Source organism: Felis catus, chromosome E1 (assembly GCF_018350175.1).
Source record: "Felis catus isolate Fca126 chromosome E1, F.catus_Fca126_mat1.0, whole genome shotgun sequence".
In the NCBI taxonomy this organism is placed as follows: domain Eukaryota; kingdom Metazoa; phylum Chordata; class Mammalia; order Carnivora; family Felidae; genus Felis; species Felis catus.
Genome location: NC_058381.1, coordinates 22,813,484 through 22,829,133, shown reverse-complemented (window position 1 = coordinate 22,829,133; position 15,650 = coordinate 22,813,484). Strand labels below are relative to the sequence as shown.

The 15,650-nt window shown below is 50.9% G+C and overlaps 1 protein-coding gene across 3 annotated transcripts in view; it reads right to left on the bottom strand.

Moving 5' to 3' along the window:
- Positions 1 to 13,785, bottom strand: part of UNC45B (unc-45 myosin chaperone B) — a 35,367-nt gene extending 21,582 nt beyond the window's left edge. Inside the window, exons 1-9 of one of the 3 annotated variants that reach the window (XM_019817521.3) lie at positions 13,650 to 13,785; positions 12,879 to 13,046; positions 12,280 to 12,316; positions 10,482 to 10,657; positions 8,720 to 8,809; positions 6,277 to 6,444; positions 5,523 to 5,691; positions 3,127 to 3,297; positions 359 to 530 (exon numbers count right to left, since the gene is read on the bottom strand). In XM_019817521.3, coding sequence (XP_019673080.1) covers positions 359 to 530; positions 3,127 to 3,297; positions 5,523 to 5,691; positions 6,277 to 6,444; positions 8,720 to 8,809; positions 10,482 to 10,657; positions 12,280 to 12,316; positions 12,879 to 13,046 — 1,151 coding nt within the window. In that variant the 5' untranslated portion in view covers positions 13,650 to 13,785. Of the gene's footprint in view, positions 1 to 358; positions 531 to 3,126; positions 3,298 to 5,522; positions 5,692 to 6,276; positions 6,445 to 8,719; positions 8,810 to 10,481; positions 10,658 to 12,279; positions 12,317 to 12,878; positions 13,047 to 13,324; positions 13,531 to 13,649 lie in introns of those variants that run through there. The other 2 variants (XM_003996567.6, XM_006940091.5) reach the window with 2 other exon arrangements.
- Positions 13,786 to 15,650: the final 1,865 nt, after the last annotated feature.

The window sequence follows — 15,650 nt, the reverse complement described above, 5'->3', positions numbered from 1 at the left end:
AGGGGAAACCAGCTACCACGTGGTAATGACACGGGGAGGTCCACACGGGGAGGAACCGAGGCCTCCCGCCAACAAGCGGCACCAACATGCCATCCATATGAGTGCACCACCTTGGAAGCAGATCTTCCAGCCTCAGTCAAGCCTTCAGATGACTGCAGCCCAGGACGACATGTGACTGTAAGTTCGTGAGAGCCCCACAGCCAGACCCACCCAGCCTACCCACTCCCAAACTGCTGTCAAACTGTGAGATAATAAACAGTTGCTGTTATTTTAAGCTGCTCCATGTTGGGGTGATTTGTTACACAGCCATTGATAACTAATACAGAGCCCGACCCCGCGGGGCATCCAGGAGACTCACGTGATGTACTCCTCACAGATCTTGCGGAAGTGATCACGCTCTGGGTCACAGCGCAGGTCATCGTAGAGCTTGTTGATGAGGATAGAGGCCAGCATGCGGGTGTTGTCAGTCAGAGGCAGGCAGGATGGCAGATCTGGAACCTGCCCCACCACCTTCAAGATCTTCCTCAGGCCTGCAGGGCAGATGATGGCAAATGTCAGCTTCCTGCTGGGTCTCTCCTCACAAACACACCCTCTCATTCGCTACCTTCTCTCCAGCCTGCCTTTACACAGCACATGGCTTATCCAGAGTGAAGGCACTGAAATGGGGCCAAGAGGCCCGGGCTCTACACCTAACTCTGCCCCTAGGTGAGCAATCCACCTCCCACTGTGGTAGTTGATCTCAGAGGACTGAGTACCAGTGTTAACATTCGATGGTATAGCCTTCCTCAAATACTATTTGATATTCTCTCTTCCCTAGGTCTCAGTTTCTGTAAATGGGAACACTGCTACCTACCACAGAGAGTTTTGAGGACTCAGTGAGGTGATGTATGGTAACCATTTGGGGCCAATCCAGACACATCATTATCACCCAATACACATTTTTTATTTATTTAGTAAATGCTACATTTGCTATTTATGATCGCTATCTCTTCTGTCTTCTGTGGAAGAATCTTCAGTGACTTCCTATTACCCATCAGGTTAATTCGATCATTGCGTATTTGTTGAATAAATGAATGATTAAGTGGATAAATCAACGGGCAATTTTTAGGCACTGAATACTGAAATAAAGGACACAATCCTCTTCTCAAAAAGTTCAAAATGCAATAAGGAACAGTCACATAAAGATTATAGTAAGGTGTAATGAGGACAGCAGGTGTGATAAAGACAGAGTGGTTAACACTGCAGATGGGGTGATTTGCTCCAACAAAGAGTTGTAAATTATTTTGAGCACTTACTATGTGCCGAGAGCTTCATACACATTACCCCGTTTAATCCTAACAAAAAACTACTGGTTACAAATCATAATTCCCATTTTTCAGAGCAGAAAACCAAGGCATGGAGAAGTCAACTAAGTTGCCCAAAAGCAACTTCCAGCTGGCAAGTGACATTGTAACAGCGCTCTCCCAGCAACGTCTGATTTCAATGCCCATGATATTAACAGTTATGTTATGCTGCCTCTGGGATAACTGAGAGCTTGACTTTGGAGCCAGGTTTTAGGAGTGGCTAGGAGTTCTCCAGACCTTAGCTGGTGCAGATAAGTGGGAAGAGGTAGATGCTGGGAGGCGTGAAACTCTGGATGTTAGGAGGGAATTAAAAGTGCTCAAGGGCACCTGGGTGGCTCAGTTGGCTAAGCATCTGGCTCTGGATTTCAGCTCAGGTCATGATCTCACTGTTGTGAGATCAGGCCTCAGATTGGGCTCTGTGCTGAGCGTGGAGCCTGCTTGGGATTCTCTCTCTCTCTCTCTCTCTCTCTCTCTCTCTCTCTCTCTGCCCTGTGTGTGCATGCATGCACGTTCTCTCTCAAAATAAATAAACTTAAAAAAAATGTCAGCAGTATGTTTTCTGACCTGCATACTTTACCACCCGCACAAAAGCACCGGCAGGGCTGGGGAGTCATGGGAAGCAGTTGATGAACCAACCCAAACTCCCAGCCCGGCTCTCAAAGAGAGCCACTGAATGCACCGGCTTCACTTCCCACCACCTCCCCAATGCCCATCCCCCACGCTTCCCTTCCATTCCCACACATGCTTTGAGCATCTCATTCCTCTTCCTCTAGGACACTCTGGACCTCTTCCTCATCCATCATTGCCCTTCCCTGAACCCAAACGCTCACTTTCGGCTGGATGTCCTGATGGTTCCCAAGGCAGGTCTCCCAGACCAGCTTGTACAACACACAACCTCAACAAGGCATCTTTTCACTAGTGTGACAGGATTTGTACATCCATGTTCTGTTTACCCAAGAGCTACTTATTTTGGTGCCTGGAATAACAAATACTACTTCCCACCTGCCCTACCCATTAGCTTGTGGTTGGATGCAGGTCCTCTCGCTGAGAGAAAGAGGTCTGCTGTTCACCCTTTGTAATGGATGCAGAAAAGACCAGAACCGGGAAGGGGAGGGGAAGTGTTGAGGGAGAAGGTTTAAGCACTAGAGTCATTTGTTAAAGTGCACTTTGCTGAGATCTGTGCAAACCAAACAAGGAAGCACAATATCACAAGAGGATACGTGACAAGCCGGTGAAAGCTAATTTGAACCTTGTAGATCAAAGGATGGTCTATATGTCATCCAACCTGTGGGAGTTCGTCACAGTAGATGATAAAGCCATAGGTGTGATTCCTGAACAATTAAAGTTGACTTGGGAGAAGGGTAACCCCCCCCCCCAGAGCTGACACATATAATGGCCATCTGCTAGAACCTATATATGGGACAGTAGATGCCAATTCTCCCTTCCAGAAGGCCTGTGTTTTGCCAACCAAGGGACTTCAGGAACGTTATCCTATGGTTGGTGGGGTCCTGTTTGCTTTTGGCATTGCCCCCGCTTGTCAGGTAACTCTGCCCAGCTGTTTTCGGGTGTGTTCGGGCCCCAAATTAAGAGCCCAGTCTTGATTGGTATCCCCACCAGCCTGCTGGTGGGTTCTAACTGCTAGCGCCTTTTCCTGGCTTTTCAGTTGGGACTGAAGACTTCTCCCAGACAAGGGCCACACCTCTTCTGCCATCTGCTCAGTGCCAGGTACTCTGGTGCCCACGTGAAAGGCTGGAGTGAGCCCCAGACCCTCCCACCTCCTCACCGTTATCCACCACATAGAGGGTGCGTGAGTTGTCGTGAATGGCGAGGTCCTTCCTGGGGACGTTCTTATTGAGCAGGTTCATGGCCTGGTCCCTGCCCTGGCCAGACACCTTCTTACTGACCAGCATGTCAAGCAGGTGGTTGGTTATCTGCTTTAGGTCCTTCTTGGTATCTAAGGAAGGAGAGGATGGGGTAAATAGAGAGTAGGGAATCTCAGGTCTATAGGACCAAGAACGGCAGAGGCTTCTAGAAGGACTCTGGAAATATGGAATCCCCTGCATCCTGGATGTTGGAATTTCCCAGGAGAGTATAGAATTGCCCATCTCACCCCCCAAAAAGGAGACAAATCCCTAAACATTACCCCCCAGTGGCCCTCCAGCCACTGTGCACACTGACTTTTATAACAGCCCATGCCATCCTTGAATAGCTCCGGTTCTTAGAAAGTTCTTTATTCCAAAGCATGACTGGCAGAGAGCCAGGGACACTTCATGTAGCTCTTTATAAACTGATTTAACAAAATGTTTTCCAGACAAGAAATTTATACTCCTTACAGACATCTTACTCCCTGTAGATTCAGGCATGCTGGGAGCCTGCATTCAAGCCTCAGAAGGGATGCCAGGTCTTCCCCACCTGCTGGGGGATTAAAAGATAAATGCTTTTTCTTGCTTTTGCCCTGTCTGACTTCCCTGCATCTTAGGGATTTTTGTTCTCATTCTAGGTTGGATCCCAAACAGGCAGGAAGGCAGGGAGGGAGGGAGGGAGGGAGGCAGGGAGGGAGGCAGGGAGGCAGGGAGGCAGGGAGGAAGGCAGGCAGGGAGGGAGGCAGGGAGGCAGGAAGGGAGGAAGGCAGGCAGGGAGGGAGGCAAGGAGGCAGGGAGGCAGAGAGGGAGGAAGGCTGGCAGGGAGGGAGGCAGGCAGGGAGGCAGGGAGGTAGGAAGGCAGTGAGGCAGGCAGGGAGGCAGGGAGGCAGGGAGACAGGGAGGCAGGGAGGGAGGAAGGCAGGCAGGGAGGGAGGCAGGCAGGAAGAGAGGCAGGCAGGGAGGCAGGGAGACAGGGAGGCTGGGAGGCAGGGAGGGAGGCAGGCAGGGAGGGAGGCAGGCAGGGAGGCAGGGAGACAGGGAAGCTGGGAGGCAGGGAGGGAGGCAGGCAGGGAGGGAGGGAGGCAAGCAGGGAGGGAGGGAGGCAAGCAGGGAGGGAAGCAGGCAGGGAGGGAGGCAGGGAGACAGGGAGGCAGGGAGGCAGGGAGGGAGGAAGGCAGGCAGGGAGGGAGGCAAGGAGGCAGGGAGGCAGAGAGGGAGGAAGGCTGGCAGGGAGGGAGGCAGGCAGGGAGGCAGGGAGGGAGGAAGGCAGGCAGTGAGGCAGGCAGGGAGGCAGGGAGGCAGGGAGACAGGGAGGCAGGGAGGGAGGAAGGCAGGCAGGGAGGGAGGCAAGCAGGGAGGCAGGGAGACAGGGAGGCTGGGAGGCAGGGAGGGAGGCAGGCAGGGAGGGAGGCAGGCAGGGAGGGAGGGAGGCAAGCAGGGAGGGAGGGAGGCAAGCAGGGAGGGAAGCAGGCAGGGAGGGAGGCAGGGAGACAGGGAGGCAGGGAGGCAGGGAGGGAGGAAGGCAGGCAGGGAGGGAGGCAGGCAGGGAGGCAGGGAGACAGGGAGGCAGGGAGACAGGGAGGGAGGCAGGCAGTGAGGGAGGCAGGCAGGGAGGGAGGCAGGCAGGAAGGAAGGGAGGGAAGAAGGCAGGCAGGGAGGCAGACAGGGAGGGAGGGAGGCATGGAGGGAGGTAGTCAAGAAGGGAGGCAGGGAGGGAAGCAGGCAGGGAGGGAGGCAGGCAGGGAGGAAGAGAGGGAGGCAAACAGGGAGGGAGGGAGGCAGGGAGGGAGGCAGGCAGGGAGGCATTGTCTGGATGTGGGGCTCAAACTGCAAGATCAAAATGCAAACTGCAAACTTCAAGATCATGACCTGAGCCCAAGTCAGAAGTTTAACGAACCGAGCCACCCAGGCACTCCGTCTCCATGATTTGGGCTACTCTAGATACCTCACATAAGTGGAATCAAACAGTACTTATCTTTTTGTCACTGGCTTATTTCACCTAGCATAACGTCCTCAAGGTTCATCCATGTTGTAGCACATGTCAGAATTTCCTTCCTTTTTAAGGCTGAATACTATTCCGTTGTGTGGACGTACCACATTTTATTGATCCATTCACCCGCACATGGACACTTGAGTTGCTTCCACCTTTCAGTTATTGAAAATGATGCTCCTATGCCTCTAACACTCTTTTAATTAGAAAATAAATATAAAAATAAAACCAGGCCACCTCCACCTACAGGGAATGACCCGTCTAAGGTGGCAACCGACTCTCCCTGGCCCCCACCCCGTGGAAAAAAACCTGGAGAATGCCTCCTACCTAAGACCAGCGCTTCCTCCTTCCCTTGATGTTCTCGTTTGTCCTCTCCTGACAGAGAGTCGATGACAGCCTGGAGCAGGTTGCAGACGGCCAGAGACATCTCCTCGTTCTCCACGGCCATGAGGCTACAGATTCTGTCTATCCGGACGGCATGGAGAATCACTGTGGCCTATACCCCCAGCAAGAACGAGTCAGCTGCCTGCCCCTCTCTTCCAGCTGCCATGCAGGTTAGGAAGTGGGTGACGTCCATCCCCACCATGCCCCTGCAGTAGGGAACTAAGCCCAGGCAGCCACGCCTCACGGGGCCCATGGTCTAGGCAGGCTCTTGACACAAGCCAGGCCCCTTTCCAGAGGTTTAAGCCTGGGCCGTCCAATATAGTAGCCACTTTGCCACATGGGGCCGTTGAGCACTTGCAATGTGGTGAGTCTAGGTTGAGATGCGCTTTACGCGTAAAATATACAGGGGCTTTGGAAGACTTAGGACGATACAGTGTAAACTGTCATAACCTTTGCATTCAGCTCTTCCTCATAAACTTTCACTAGCCTTATCTTTGCATAAATGCATTTCCAGCTCAAAGGGAAATGCAGAGGATCAATCTCTGTTGATCCGGGACCATACAATCGAGGATGGCGGGGGGTGGGGGGACACTCTCCACCTGGCATCTGGGTCTATTTATGCCACCCACTAACTGTCCACATGTCGCCCTCCAGATCTTCTGCCTGGCAACCACCTGTGCCACACCCAGGCCCTCACCCTAGCTCGGTGGCCACTGCACATGCCCGACAGGGTCCGCACAGCCGCTAGCACCAGCTCGGGCCTCTTGGTGTCCACAAGCTGCAGCAGCAGGGCCACTCCGTTGTTCTGGAAGATCCTCTCAGCCCCTGCTTCTTCACGCCCCAGGACGATGAGGTTGTTGGCAGCCTGAGGAGGGAGGACACGATGAGGGGGAGGGGGGGAGGTTTGGCTGCCAAGGCCTCAGGCAGGGGCCAAGTGCAGGGGCTGGTTGAGGACTTGGTTTCCAAAACATCTTCATACTGGGTTCTTCCCCTACAATCCTGCTCCCAGAGACCTAGCCTAGGAACATGACACAACAGAAGAAACAAAGTAACTGACATACAGCCCAACTTGATGAGATATACTGTAGCCACGAAGCCATAAACGAGATCACCCAGCAACTTGGAAAAAACATTAGGAAGTAGGTTCACTCTGATTGCACTTACATTAAACAAAACCGTGTATGTATGCTTACGGATAAGTACTAAACCAAGGTATTGAAGTCTTTAATTATTTAAACAAGAAGGCCATTAGACTGAGTGGCATTAATGCCCTAGTAGCTAATGTAAGCAAACCCAAATGGAAGCCTGTAATGTCTCAAGGTTAAGAAATCGAAACTTAAGAACAGTCAATCACAGCCAACTAGGCTTTCCCAAACAATGTAACTGCTTAAGCTATAGCCAATCAAATAATTGCATTGCTTTCTTTCCACCCATGTCTTTCTAGTAAGCCTTTCCCCTGGCTCCTGTAGGTACAATGCTCCTAACCACTTCCTGTTTTGCTGCTACCCCACTTGAATCAATTTTGCCCAAATAAACCCTGAAAATTATGAATATGCCACGGTTTACCTTTTAAGAGAAGTGAATTGTTTTCTTTTAAAAATTTTCCCTTGAATATGGTTTCAGCATTTTGGGTTTGCTTGTTTACCTGTTCTGGGCAATCTGAAGTTACAGGCGTTCTCAGGGAGGTGGTGGTTGGTGGGCAGACAGCGGAGGAGAGGAGTCTCTAGGGTCCTGGGTATGAGGACTGATTCCGCTGTATGCTAGCCGTGTGACCTTGGCCCAGTCATGGTACCTCTCTGGGTCCCAGACCGCAAAATTAGGCAGTTGAGCTAGAAAGTTCTCCAGTGTCCTCCCACCCTAAAACCTTGAGGAGGATACATATACCTTAAATGGCCCCAGATCAGGGGAGGAGGCCTCAGCAAAACCTGAAACCCTGGAGTTGGGGGAAGAACTCATGAGAGAGAAGGAAAGGAGAAGGTGAGCAAAGAGAGAGGGAGTGGGACACTGGGTATGAGGCTGATTAGAGACTCCCGGGCAAGTACCATCAGGACCACTAACACTCTACCAGTCAAGGGCTGTGTACTCGCCAAGTGCATTTACTCGCCAAGTGCATTTATCTGTAGCAACTCATTAAGTCCTCACATCAGTTTGTTATAAAAGGTATTTGCATGTTACATGGACTTATTGATCATAAAACTAACAAAAATTCTCCATGCATTGTCTGCCCAATTCTTATAACTATAAAATATTCAGGGGCACCTGGGTGGCTCAGTCGATTGAGCATCTATCTGACTCTTAATTTCAGCTGAGGTCGTGATCCCAGGGTCGTGGGATTGAGCCCCGCTTCGGACCCTGTGCTGGGTATGGAGCCTGCTTAAAGATTTTCTCTGTCTCTTCCCCTCTCCCCCACTCACACTCAGCTCTCTCTCTCTCAAATAAACAAATAACAAAAACCATTCAGATGTTCAATTTTTTTCCCCCTGAAGAAAAACCAGAAGGGAACATTAAAAAAAAAAAAAAAAAGGCAACAAATTTGGCTAAGAGGATGGTATTACGAGCAACTATTCTCATATTTCAGGATGACCTTTTACAATATTTTATAATGGACTAGAACATTATTTTAACATGTTGTTTTCAACAGCTCTCAGTGTGGAAACCTGGGTATGGCAAGTGAGGCACTTGCCTTGGGTGCACCATTTACAGGGACACCGAAAACCTCGGCAATCAAGGTGAGTAACATCTAATGCAATATTTTAAAATATCAAAATCAATGCAATGCAAAAAAAAAAAATCATAGTGAACAAAATCTCAAAAATTTAAAACTCCAACCCTGCCCTCATTGGTCTCACCCTAGTCCTGGCCCTTATAGCCAGGTGCTTTCTAAAGTGCTTAATCTTTGGCCCGTTTGTGTCCACGTTCTTCAAGGAGACGCCCTCCTCTTCCTCCGCGACCGGTCAAGGCGTTACTGTCTTGAGATCGGGTGGGGCCAGCAGCGGAAGATCGGCCGTGGCGGGGGAGGAGGGGGGGGAGGGGAGGGAGGGGGAGGAGGGGGGAGGAGGGGGAGGAGGGGGGAGGGGGAGGGGGAGGAGAAGGAGGGGTCCTGAGTGCGCCCTCTGGTGGCCGGCTTGTCCCGCACTCACCTTCTCCAGCTTGTCCGCTTCACTGTTTTCATCCAGGAGGATCTCGAACATTTTCTGTACCCTTGAGTCTGTGGAGAACTGCACACGAAGCTGAGGAGAAAGGAGGGAGTGGGGAAGGAGGTAGGCAGGGGTCCACGTTCCAGGCGGCTCAGTAAATATTACGGTATCTACTCTGGGCCCCTACACTATCTTTCTTTCTTTCTTTCTTTCTTTCTTTCTTTCTTTCTTTCTTTCTTTCTTTCTTTCTTTCTTTCTTTCTTCCTTTTTCTCTTTCTTTCTTTTTCTTTCTTTCTTTCTTTCTTTCTCTCTTTCTTTTTCTTTCTTTCTCTCTTTCTTTCTTTCTTTTTCATTCATTCATTCATTCATTCATTCATTCAACAAACCCTTACTGAATAACTACTACATCCCAGATACTGTTGCAGATGCTGGGGATAGAATGGTGAACAAAATCAAGTCCTCACTCCAGAAAGCTTACAGTCTAGTTAAGTTTGCTATGCTAACTTGGAGGGCTTGGATCATCACCCAAATTTGGCAGCCTAGTAAATAATTAGCTATCACATACTTTAAAAATGGGCCAAAATAGAACTCGATTTCTAAGATCAGAAACCTGAAGCAGTTTTCAAGCACCTCTTCACTCAATTTAAAACCATTACATTGGGGGCACCTGGGTGGCTCAGTCAGTTAAGCGGCCGACTTCAGCTCAGGTCATGATCTCGTGGTTTGTGGGTTCAAGCCCCACATCAGACTCTGTGCTGACAGCTCAGAGTCTGGAGACTGCTTCAGATTCTGTCTCTCTCTCTCTCTCTCTCTCTCTCTCTCTCTCTCTCTCTCTCTCTGCCCCTCCCCTGATCATGCTCTGTCTCTCTCCCTCAAAAAAATAACCATTAAAAAAAAAATTTTAACCATTACGTTTGGCTGTCTCATCCCTCACACCCCCACCCCCAACCCCAGTGCTCTGAATCTACCATAAAATGACCTAACTGATCACCCATCACCCCACCGCCCCACTCCCACCATTTGCCAGCTCCTTCCGTACCTCCCACCACTTTGCTTTGCTCCTCCACAGTCCTGCCTATTTCCATCGGGGCTCATTTCCTCCCAGTGGGTCTCTCATTTGTCACCCCCTCTCTGGTCACTCCTCAGTTTTGTGTTTACTCAGCCCCTGAGTCTGCACTCTGGAAGTGTACTGTGGTCCCACCATGGGGCTGCCCCAGACACAGAGGAGTCGCTGAGTCTTGGAGCAAGGAGCTTAGTGATCAGTTACCCTCCTGCTCTTACAGAGGAGGAACTGACACCCCAAGGGATCCCTTAGAAAATTGGCAACTAAGCCAGGACTAGGGTGTAGAATTTCTCATCTCTGATCCTAGTTCTCCTCCACCCCACTTCGTTTTCCTAGAAAAGATTTCCCTACTGGCTCTATCATCCAGCAGTACCCTAACCTCAGTACTGCTTTTGTCCTCCTAGAAAGAGAAGATCATGTCGCATACATACTAAGTTACAATTTCTTTTTAAAGCCTCCATCTGGAATTTAAAAGACCCGTGTTCTAGTCCTGGCTGGCTTGTCTCCTGGAACAAGCATCTCCGATCACTCAAAGATGGGTGCCTCTGCTCGGCTGTTCTCTGGCACCTGCCTGTGCCATGCATTCACTCCACCCAAGAGTGTGGAGGTAGGGTTAGACCTGCTCTGGTGTCCTGCTTCCCTAACTCGTCCACTAGGAGTGGGAGGAGGCAGCCAAGGCTTGTGGGTAGGGGTCCGGCTCACCTTCTCCTGGATACTGGTGTTGAGCCTCCTCAGTGTCTCCTGGAAGTTTTGGTTCCGTGGCTCGAGGGTGGCACAGCGCTGCACGTCCTTGAAGGCCTGGTCCAACTTCCCCAGATGCTCCAGCGCCTGGCACCGCCGATAGAGAGCCTTGATGTCCGAGGAGTTGATGTCAATAGCTAATGAGGGAGACGGGGCTTCAGGGGCCTGGGCTGCAGATCGCCTTCCTCCCTCCCCTGCCACTGTCCCCAATTCCAGGGCCACTGTGTCTTCATTGGAGATTATCCACCCATGTGGACTATCTGGCCCCGGGCTCCCTCTTTGTGAGGGAGGCAGTAAAAATCATAGTCTCAAGGGAGGTTAAGGGTCATCGCGTCTAGCTCCTGATATTTCAGTCTCTGCTACATCATGATCCCAGCCAAGCACGCATCCAATGGATACTTGCATACCTCCAGCAATGGGGAGCTCCCTCCTTCTCAAAGCAGCCAGGCAGCTCCATCAAGAAAGCCCTCCCCTCCTCAGACCTGAAATATATCTCCCTGTAACTTTGCCCTTTTATCCTAAGTTCAGCCCTGGAACCCCTGAGATGAAATCCGATCCTTCTTCCTTGTGACAGCCTTTTAGGTGTTTGAAGGCAGCTCTCCATCCCACCTGGGAATTGCTTTCTCTGGGCTAAATATTGCCACGTCCCTCAACTGCTCTTCACAGGGTGTATTTCCAGGCCCATCTCCAGCTGGTTCCCTTCCTTCTGAGCTCACTTCACACTGTCTCTGTTTCTCCTAAAAGAATGGTGCCCAGATCAAAACCCAACACTTGCAGCCAAGAAAAGACTTCCCATTTTGACAATGCGCTTAAGTCAACATTGACTTAAGCGCAAGTTGCAATTAGTTACATTTAAAGGTTTGCTTTGTTTTAATGTTCTTCTCTCCCTAGTCTCTGTGCAATAGGCTACTGCCTCCCTCCTCCTCTCAGGAAGCCTGATCCCACAGAGTGGAATGGGCTGATGCCCAGAACCACTGGGGAGCCCCAGGATGAGCATACCCTAATTTACAACAGAGGGTGTGTCATTACCAAGACACGAGGATTTCTGGAAACATCTTTTAATAAAAGAATCTCCCAAGGGGCACCTGGGTGGCTCAGTCAGTTAGGCATCCAACTTTGGCTCAGGTCATGATCACACAGTTCGTGGGTTTGAGCCCCACATCGGGCTCTGTGCTGACAGCTCAGAGCTTGGATCCTGCTTAAGATTCTGTCTGCCCTCTCTGCCCCTCCTGGTTCGCACTGCTCTCTCTCTCTCTCTCTCTCTCTCTCTCTCTCTATTTTTCTCTCTCTCTCAAAAATAAATAAACATTAAAAAAAAAAATTTAAGAGGCGCCTGGGTGGCTCAGTCGGCTGAACGTCCAACTTCAGCTCAGGTCATGATCTCGCGGTCCAGGAGTTCAAGCCCTGTGTCGGGCTCTGGGCTGATGGCTCAGAGCCTGGAGCCTGTTTCCGATTCTGTGTCTCCCTCTCTCTCTGCCCCTCCACCACTCACGCTCTGACTCTCTCTCTCAAAACCAAATATTAAAAAATTTTTTTTGAAAAAAAAATTTTAATTTCCCTCAACCTATGATTTAATATATAATTCGAGTTGCAAAAATGCAATTTAGGGATGGCTTCTCTGGACATCCGAAGCCCCGCCTACAATGCCTAGGATGGCGTTTCCACAATCTGTCATTTCTTCAATTGACAAAGAGCCTCTTAGACAAAACAGGGATGCTGGGGTTGGGGGTGGGGGAGTGGTTGGGGAAAGGGAACTCACCTCTTGAGGCATCTGACGCCGCCTGAACATAGCTTTCCTGAGAAATGGAGAAGGGGAAGCAGCCGGGGTTAATGCAGGCCCAACGCAGAGACAACCAGACAGGGTTTGCTGGGGAGCTGCTGGCTGTCAGGGAACCAAGGGCGGACCCCCGGCTGGGCATGGGAGAGCAGATGAGCTCTGACATTAGGCAAACTTGGGTTTGAATCCAGGCTCTGCTACTAATGACCTGGGAGATCTTGGTGAGTGACTAAGCCCCCCGAGCCCTGAGTTTGTTTTATCTGCTATATGGGCACGACAACAGCAGCCGACTCACGGGGCTGTTAGTAAGATGCTGCGAAATAACATGGAAAAAGCCCCCGGCGTGATGCCAGTTCCCATTAGGCTGATTCCCAACTGGAGGAATTTCTGTCTCCCAGAGGAGTGGGTCAGGCAGGGGGCCCAGGAAAGCAGTGGGAGGTGCCCTTCTCTGCCCTGAGGGCTCCAGCAGAAAGGGCTGGGACAAGGCGGCTTAAGGGTCTGATACCCAGCAAGATGGGGGGCTGCCTTCACCCCTGCCTCTGAGTGCTGGCCCTCAGCCTCCCGCCCTGCCCGCTCCAGACCGTTTTCAGGCCACAGGCTGCCCGATTCCGATAGAGCGTGGCCAGCAGGGCCTTGTCCTTGGTCAGCTTCAGGGCCTGGCTGTAGCTCTTTGTTGCAGCCTTATAGTCCTGGAGCTGGAAATGCCGGTTCCCTTCCTCCTTCAGCTGCGCTGCTTCTGCCTCTGCCATCTGTCGGGACAGGAGCAGCTCAGTCGGGCCAGTCCCCCACTCCAGACTCCTGGCCTCGGGTCTGGAGCTCCAGGGCCTCCTTCTACTGGGATGGAAGGTGAGGGTTCTGCCTGGAAAGGACCCATGCCTATCACCCCCAAATCCATTGCTCAGAAGGACATGATAGCACCTGCTTGCAGAAGAGCATGGCTGAAGGAATCTTAGAGCCCCCGTGCCTCCCTCTCCTTCCCTCCCAGCTGGGCGGGTGAAGCCACCACGCCGGAGGCCTGAATTCTCACTGCAAGCCTTGAAAGTTCTTCTCAGTCCCTCTTCTCCCTCCCCGGTCTGAGGAACTCTCCACGCGGGCTCACTTTCTCAGAGGACGGTGCTCCTGGTCTGTCCTCCTGTGATGCTGTTCGGCTGAGCTCCCTCGTGAGCCACCCCCTGGCCACCAAGCCTTAATCTGCCTCCCTCCCCCACCCAAGAGGTTTTATCGCCTGAGCCAGTAGCTCCGGACCATATTTGGCCACAGGGTCAGGTGTCCCTGGAGTCTGTCATTGATACTCAGGGCCTTCCTCCTCCCCAGAGTGGATAGTCATTAGTCACCTGGAAGTGCTGACTAACCTATGCCCCAGCGTCCTACTCAGGGGCAGTCCTGGACTCGGGCATTCATACCACAAAGAGCAGAGAAAGATCCAGAAGGGAGGGAGACACAGCTATAATGCCCCTTCTCCCCCTCCATCCCAGATAAACAATCTCCCCTCCCTTCCCCCAATCACTGCTATTTTGGGAGCAGAGTGACAGCTGAGGGGCTGGCAGACTTAGAGCAGCTGCCCAGGTCCAGGACCAACTGGAGACTTCCAGAAATGCCCTTCTGGAGGGAGGAGAGTTCCTCCCTCTCTTCCACTTGCCCACAACTCCCCAACCCCTCCAGTACTCGTTGTTGAAATGTCCCTCCTTTTCTGAAAGACAGAGGGGCTTACTAGTTCAAGTTTAGTGGAAATGGGTGCTTTGTTTTGGTTTGCATGCCTTCTCCTGTGTCCCCCATCCGTGTGGAGTGGATGCATTCAGCCTACCCTTCCCAGTAGACAGAGAGGGTGGGCTCTTAATGTCCCCCACTAGATTATAGGCTTCTTCTTGGTCAGAGCTAGGTCAGTCTGGAATTCCCTGAGCCCGAGGACCGTACCCCCCCCCCCACCTGGGACCTCTCCTGGGATCAGCTGAGTCTCCCTCATCAAAAGAGGGTCTTCCTGGGACAAGAAGGAAGAACAAAACAGGTCTCCCCTGGGGCAGGACTTGTTTCTTCTCATCTGACTGAGGGTTCCTGAGACAAATTTGAGTCTGTTCCTAGTTGGACTCAGAACTCTCTCACCTCCCAGTGTCTCCAAGCCTAGGCTGTGAGCTCCCTCCCACAGGGTAAAGACAGCATCTCATTGCAAGTTTGACGTACCCTGGCACAGAGGCTGGCAGAGTGAGTGCCCAACGCGGGTTTCCTGAATGAATGAATGAATGAATGAATGATGTCTTCCTGTTGATGCTTTTCTTACCACAATTCTGCCCCCTCTCCCCATACATCTTCAAACCTACCTGACCATGGCAGAGAAACGCACTGAAGATTCTGCTCTTTGATCGGTAACCTTGGACACACAGCTATGACTGTGGACAAGTTCTGCTGTCCTGCTGGACCCAAGGCCCAGCTCTGATGCATATTTGTCTGTTGCAGGTTTGTTGACTGAATAAATGAATGAAGGAATGAATGGAGGAAGGGATTCCCTGCCATCATGGTGTCCTAAACCCTGGGCCCCTTTGTGGGGCAAGTGCTCTTGTAGTAATGAAGCAATGGAATAAAGGATCCTGCCACTGGAAGAAAACTGAGGTTCTCTGACTTTAGGTCCTAGGAATCTTAGATTCAAATCCTGATTCAGTAATTCACTCCATGTCAATTTGTAAGCATCTACTATGTAGCAGGAACTGTGAATGACAGTGAAAGCAGAGACCACTCATGAGGGCAAGGATTTGTGTCTATTTTGTTCACTTACATATTTCACGTGGCTATCACAGTGCGTACATAGTAGGTACTCAACCATATTCGATGAATAAATGGATGAAATAATTCCACGGATCTGTGATTCCTAAATACAAAGAATACCAGGATGTTGTGAAAACACATAATAGGGAAACATGGCATTGTTTCAGAGAAAGCTTCCTGAGTGAATGATTAAATGAATTAATATATGTAGAGTTCCTAGAACAATGTTTGGCAGAGACATTTGTTGAATGAATGCATGTATATTTCAGGCAAGACTTGAAGAATGAGGAATTGTCCCTGTCTTCAGCTGCTCAGGCTGCTATAACAAAATACCACAGGCAGAAGGCGCCTGGGTGGCCCAGTACCTTAAGGGCTGACTCTTAATTTTGGCTCAGGTCGTGATCTGGAGGTCATGAGATTGAGCCCTGCATCAGGCTCAGCACTGAGGGTGGAGCCTGCTTGGGATTCTCTCTCTCCCTCTCCTTTTGCTCCTCTCCCACTCCTGCGCTCTCTCTGTCTCTCACTCTCTCTCGAAATAAATAAATAAACTTAAAAAAAAAAAAACCACCTCAGGTGGGATGGCTTGAATAAGTGAA